The sequence below is a fragment of the Podarcis erhardii genome (assembly GCF_964252035.2).
Source record: "Podarcis erhardii genome assembly, chromosome: 12".
Lineage (NCBI taxonomy): Eukaryota > Metazoa > Chordata > Lepidosauria > Squamata > Lacertidae > Podarcis > Podarcis erhardii.
In genome coordinates, this window is record NC_138513.1 from 21105846 (window position 1) to 21111845 (window position 6000).

General features: G+C 43.4%; 1 protein-coding gene across 1 annotated transcript in view; it reads left to right on the forward strand.

Annotated features, from left to right (window-relative positions):
* Nucleotides 1-6000, forward strand: part of CUBN (cubilin) — a gene marked incomplete at its 5' end in the record, with an annotated part of 145317 nt that overhangs the window by 22176 nt on the left and 117141 nt on the right. Inside the window, 4 exon segments of the mRNA XM_081881783.1 lie at nucleotides 2598-2727; nucleotides 3568-3736; nucleotides 3836-3967; nucleotides 5533-5628. Coding sequence (XP_081737909.1) covers nucleotides 2598-2727; nucleotides 3568-3736; nucleotides 3836-3967; nucleotides 5533-5628 — 527 coding nt within the window.

Sequence of the window (6000 nt, forward strand, 5' to 3'; positions counted from 1 at the left end):
TTATTATTTATACCCCACCCATCTGGCTGGGTTTCCCCAGCCACTCTGGGAAGCTTCCAACAAAATATTAAAATACAATAGTCCTTCAGATATTAAAAGCTTCCCTAAACAGGGCTGCCTTCAGATGTCTCCTGAAAGACTGGTAGTTGTTTTTTCCTTGACATCTGGTGGGAGGGTGTTCCACAGGGCGGGCACCACTACCGAGAAAGCCCTCTGTCTGGTTCCCTGTAACTTCGCTTCTCGCAGTAATGGAATCCCCAAAAGGCCCTCAGCGCTGGACCTCAGTGTCCGGGCAGAATGATGGCAGTGGTGACACTCTTAAAATGTTTTGTCCACCAAAAAGTACATAGGGATGATATCAAAGAGCTCATCGTCCTAGTTAAGAAAATGTTATTCTTGCTTTCTATCTGGCATTTTCTTAACTGGGTCACATTTCAATTCAAAGCAATGTTTCAGAAAAAACTAATGACCAGAAATGGAAAACAGTGACCAACAATTCCTTCATTCATTGCTCTGTTGAGATTGTTATGGAGCTGATCTTTTTGAACATTCTGGTTTCTAAAGCTTTGATCTGGACAGCATGATGGTAGTAATAAATTAATATCTTATTCAAATAGATAAAATATAATATCATTTTATACCACCTCAGGGAGTTCTATCAGTGCAGGACTTGGTGTTTTGAAGTCTGTGTGACTAATCACTGAGACTTGTGGTCACTTTTGTGAAGTGCCAACCAAATGTTCTTTTTCTTCTAAACCGTGCGATTTGTTTTATCTTCCCCAGATTGGCAGAAGGCTGGAAGATGCTTTGTGCTTACAGAGTCTAGCGCTCTGATTCTAAACACGTTTTTCCAGGAAATAAGTCCCACTGTCTGAAATCAACAATCTGTTAAAAGACAAGCCATTGCTTTATTACAGTTGGGAAGGGGGTAGTCAAGCATTAAAGCTTTGAAATCTGAGTTAATCAGTACCACTTCACTGGAGGCTGCGCTCAGTAACCTAGCTTTGCTTGCTTTTAATGTATCAAGTCAACCAGCTAATGGAACGTGGAACACTCTGAAAAGTTAATAATCTGGACTTCTGGCTACCAGTGAAACGGGGATCTGTGCATATACAGTTGCACGTACAATGAAATGTAACTGTAAATGTATAGTTAAAAAGCTTCATTTGCTTTATATAGCGACCTTGTTTGCATGGAACGCTAAGCCAAATCATGTCTTAGTGCAAACATGTGATGGTACTGGCTCCCAGACCAGGGAGGGGATTACAACTGTTTTACTCTTATTCAATTTGGCACAGTGTTTTGCCTGTTTGCAGTTTGTTGGGAGTGCAACAGCAGAGATAATTCTCTGTGTAGCTTAAGGGTTAGTTCTGTTGTTATTGTTAAAGTCAACTAACCAAGAAGGAGACAGGTGGGGTTGTTGTTTAGCAACCAAGCAGAGTTGCATAATATTTCTCAGTATAACTCATCCCCTGATTGCCTGTCTACTCTTTATTTTTTCTCTCTGTATGGCATGTGGACCTGCAACCAAATGTTGCATTGAGGATTGCTGCTGTTCAGGATTCCAGCCATTCTTTTCTATCTACCCCTCTCAGTTTTCCATCCCTACCACTAGCATTCTGTTGACATTGAGTATGCTCAGTCCTGATTGAACTATTTTGAGGAGCTTCTCCCCTTAGGTCTTCCCCCCTAAAGAATTTGTGTGCTTCTGCAGACCTTGGAGTCACCCCAAACCTGCTGATAGCTCCATCTAATGTGTGTGTGGGGGGGTGTTTTTTCTGGCTACAAAAGGAACACCACTTACAGTTGAAACACTGGAAATGGAGGGGATAGCTTTAGGTTAATGAAAGCAAGGCAGTCTCTAGATCCAAACACTAGCCAAGTTAACTAGATGTTACAAAGTAGAGAAAAACTTTGATGCAAGTCAAGGAACTCACGTAGAATACTCTGATGACTCATAAATTCCTTCACTTTAAAAAAGCATGACATTCTTACTGTTAATTCTTGCATTTTACACACACATCCAGTGGCGTAGCATGGGTTGTCAGCACCCGGGGCAAGGCAAGTAATTTGCACCCCCTAACCCGTGGATTTGCGCCCCCTAACCCGTGGATTTGCACCCCCTAACCCTAACCCCCAGATGTTGTGCCCGGTGCGGCCGGCCCCCTGCACCCCCCACGCTACGCCACTGCACACATCTCAAGGCAATGTACCACAAAACAGCTAAAAACTTTTCTAAATCAACACAAAAATTAGCAGATGTATTTTTAATTTTTTTTTTAAAAAAAGGCACCCACGGTAGAGGCCCATTTATCTTGTTGGGATCACCTGTTGGAACGTCTTCATTTGTTTTCAGAGGGCACCTGTCATATCTCAGCAGGAAAGCTCTTTTCCAGAAGAGAGGCTGCCACACTGTTACTGTGGAATGGGCTCCTGAGGTCTTTGGAACTTGCAGGAGATGCTGCAGATCAGATAAAAGTGTAGAAATTAAGACATCATAACTCATAGCATGAAACTGGTTAATGTTTGACAGGTTAAGGACAGACTTTAGACATGTGGAAGGGTGTTACAATGTTATTTCATCCTTCCTCTGAAAGCTGCTCCTGTACACCAGAAACTTATGGACCTCACTGCATGTCCAAATTTGATGACTGCCAAGGGAGATCTCCAGCTCTCCTCTGTGGGCATGGGCTCTGTGTTGATGGAAACAGGGAGCAGCCTGGTCAGGTAAGCAAAGAGAGCCGATCCAGCCCTCCTAGAAAGAAAGTTATGTAGCCTCCTGAACCATTTCTGTGAGATGAACAAGCCTAGCTGCTCCCATTTTTTTATCCGCTGAGTTAGAGCTGCAACAGGTGTTTGGACATCAGGCAATAGGAATACTGCTGCTTTCTGTTCCCCTTTAGTGCACTTTTCTGCTTTATTTTCTAGTTCTTGGAATATCTGCAGTTTGCCCTTCCTTTCCCCTAGCAACCAGTATGCATCTTTCCTAGGGTGGGTTTGTTTGAGATCACGCAGTCCCCAGAGGCAATTTTCTGCACATACTACTACATAATAAGTACACGTGAGAGTTAAAGAACTGCCCCCATCCCTAAATAGCATTTCCCTTTAAATAATCCCTTTAAATGCATTTCATCAGTGAATGAATAACCTTTCTTTGTGAATTTCCCCCAAAGCATAACAACCCACAGTATTCCAAAGACAGAGTAGCCAAGTTTATTTGCAGATGGTTATGTTTGCATCAGTCTTAGGATACACTACCAGGTTGTGCTCGCTGAATTTAATTATATTTAGGCTGATTTCATGATTACTGGTCATTCTCTGGCTTATTATGATTAAATTACAGGTTCCCTTTAACTGGAGCACATTAAGCCTCTGCTGCTAGTAGAGGAGAGCAAGCTTGGGGAAAGAACACAGACCATAATTGAAATGGGGCTCTGTAAAGGCAAATCACCATGGGACTGCAAGCCTGGCTTGAAATTAGCAATAGTGCAAAAGGTTTATTAGGAGCAGTTCCTCTTGTGGCATTTGCACTGGCATGTTCATGATGGCCCTGTTTTAACTTGGCAGCCCAAGTACAGCTGCATCTGTGATGCTGGCTGGATGGCGCCGCCAGGGAGTCCTGCCTGCACTGCAGACATCGATGAGTGTAGCCTCCCTAAACCGCCCTGCTCTCTGGATCCTCCTGTGCAGTGCCAAAACAATCCAGGCTCTTACTCCTGCGGTCCTTGTCCATCAGGTGAGTAAGGAAATAGAAAGAGTCCTGCTGCATCAGGCCAGAGGCCCATCTGCTCCATCACAGTGGCCAGCCGTATCATGCAGCTTTCTGTTTCCATAGGTTGGCAAGGAAACGGCTACACCTGCCAAGATATTGACGAATGTGAGATAGATAATGGAGGCTGTTCAACTGCCCCAATGGTTCGGTGCATCAACACCATGGGCTCCTTCCATTGCGGCTATTGCCCGCCAGGTAAACAATAGAGGTCTTCTGTATTTCTCAATCAGTTTCAGCTTTGCTGTTTTGTAGACCTTGATACTGCTGTACCTACTCCATAATATCTGGCAAATTGGTCAAACCTGTTCTTTGGGAACCTGCCCTCTTTCAGCTGTCTGCAGAAATACAAATACATTATGAATGGAAAGTTTCCATATTTTTCTTCACCTGGTTGTAATAATGTCATTTATTATGAGACTGTGAGGTTTTATAGGGATTTTATCAAAGAAGGCAAATTCCATTGTGATGCAGGGCAAAACTGATCCCAGTCTTTGAGACTGTAAAGGACTTTTATCCCAGTTCAGGTTGGGTAGAAAACTCTGTGAATTTCCTTCCTTACTTGAAAGCAGTGGACTTCTCTGAGTCTCCTGAGAGCATTTTAGGCTGCAATTCCCACTGCATTCAGTTGGACAGCTGAGAAAAAATGCATTGGCTTATCCAACAAATGTGAAGCACTTTGATTCTGTTTGCACGCGGTCCAGGAAATGGTATGAAGGCACATCATGCTTGCTTTCTGCCTGTGACACACACTGTAATGTGGATGACCGAGCATTGCTAGAGGATCCAGCAAGGATAGGTGAAGTGGCTATTAAGGTTCTTTTTGTACCCTGGAGTTTTGTGACACTATAAAACATGTACTCTGCTGTTGCCATTTCCAGTTCCCTCTTACCTGCTAAGCTTGTGTTGTGTGTTGGGGGGGGGGGCATCCACCCCACTGCTTTTTCCAGATCTACAAAGCACAACATTCCCTGTCCCCTTGATATGTTCTCCTAAGTTTTCCAGCCAAGCAATGTGTGCAAAAAGGCATATATTGCAGTAGAGTGTGCATAAACACACATACGTCAGTGAAAAGTAACATACAAAATGCATTCTATTAAGGGAAATCGCTTTGCAAAAATGTGTGTTTTAGGCAACAATTCCTTACAAACACATGTGTTTTAGGATAAATTAGCACTAAAATGCTGGTGGATTTTGAGGGGGACATTTAATTTTTTAAAAAATTGCCAACTGAGGAGGAAATCTAGAGAACCAAACTTAAGACAGGAAAAACTGAGGAATAGAAACTGAAAATGGCACTCCGTGGGAAGGAAGCCTATCATTCCCTTCCCCCCTTTGAGTGATTTGTTTCTGGGAAAGTTTAATGGAGCCTGGCTCCACAGGGATGTCAGCTTACATCTGGCTTGCACCAACCACTCCGGCCCCATTGCATCTGGGGCTGTTACAGGAACCCGTCACATGGCAGAGATCTAGGGAAGTTGCTGCAGAACCAAGTGCAACGGCTGATGATATCGTCCAGCTCATGAGACTTGGATTGCCCAACTTTCTGCTGATTTATAAGCTATATTAAAATAGACAGGCTTTGTGCTAATGTCAAGGAGACCCAAACAAGCCTTCCTTGGATGATGAAACTGGGGAAAATTTGCCTCTGGCTTCATTTGTCACTGTTCTTTGTCATCTTTTCAACGGCTTGACAGTATAAACACATGTTTGCTATCATATGACACCACAACTTGATAAAATTGCCGTTTTATTCAAACCAGGCTATGAAGGAGATGGGAAAGTGTGCACCCAGGTTAATATTTGCTCAGTAAACAACGGAGGTTGTCATCCACTCGCTGCATGTACCAGTATATCAGGTAATGCTGTTGCTAAATCACCACCGTCCTCATCCTGCTTTGTATGGGGTTGGGAGATGAACCCTAGTGTGGTGGAACAGAACACTGGGTTAACGATAAACAGACCCTGGTTGAAATCCCCACTCAGCCATGAAGTGCATTGGGTGGTCTTGGGCCTGTCACTGGTCACAGCCAAAAATAATGATGATGATGATGATGATGATATACTCCACCCATCTGGCTGGGTTTCTCCAGCTACTCTGGGCAGCTCTCAATGGAATATTAAAAACACAATAAAACATCAAACATTAAAAACTTCCCTAAACAGGGCTGCCTTCAGATAGCTTCTAAAAGTCAGTTATTTATTTCCTTGACAACTGATGGGAGGGCGTT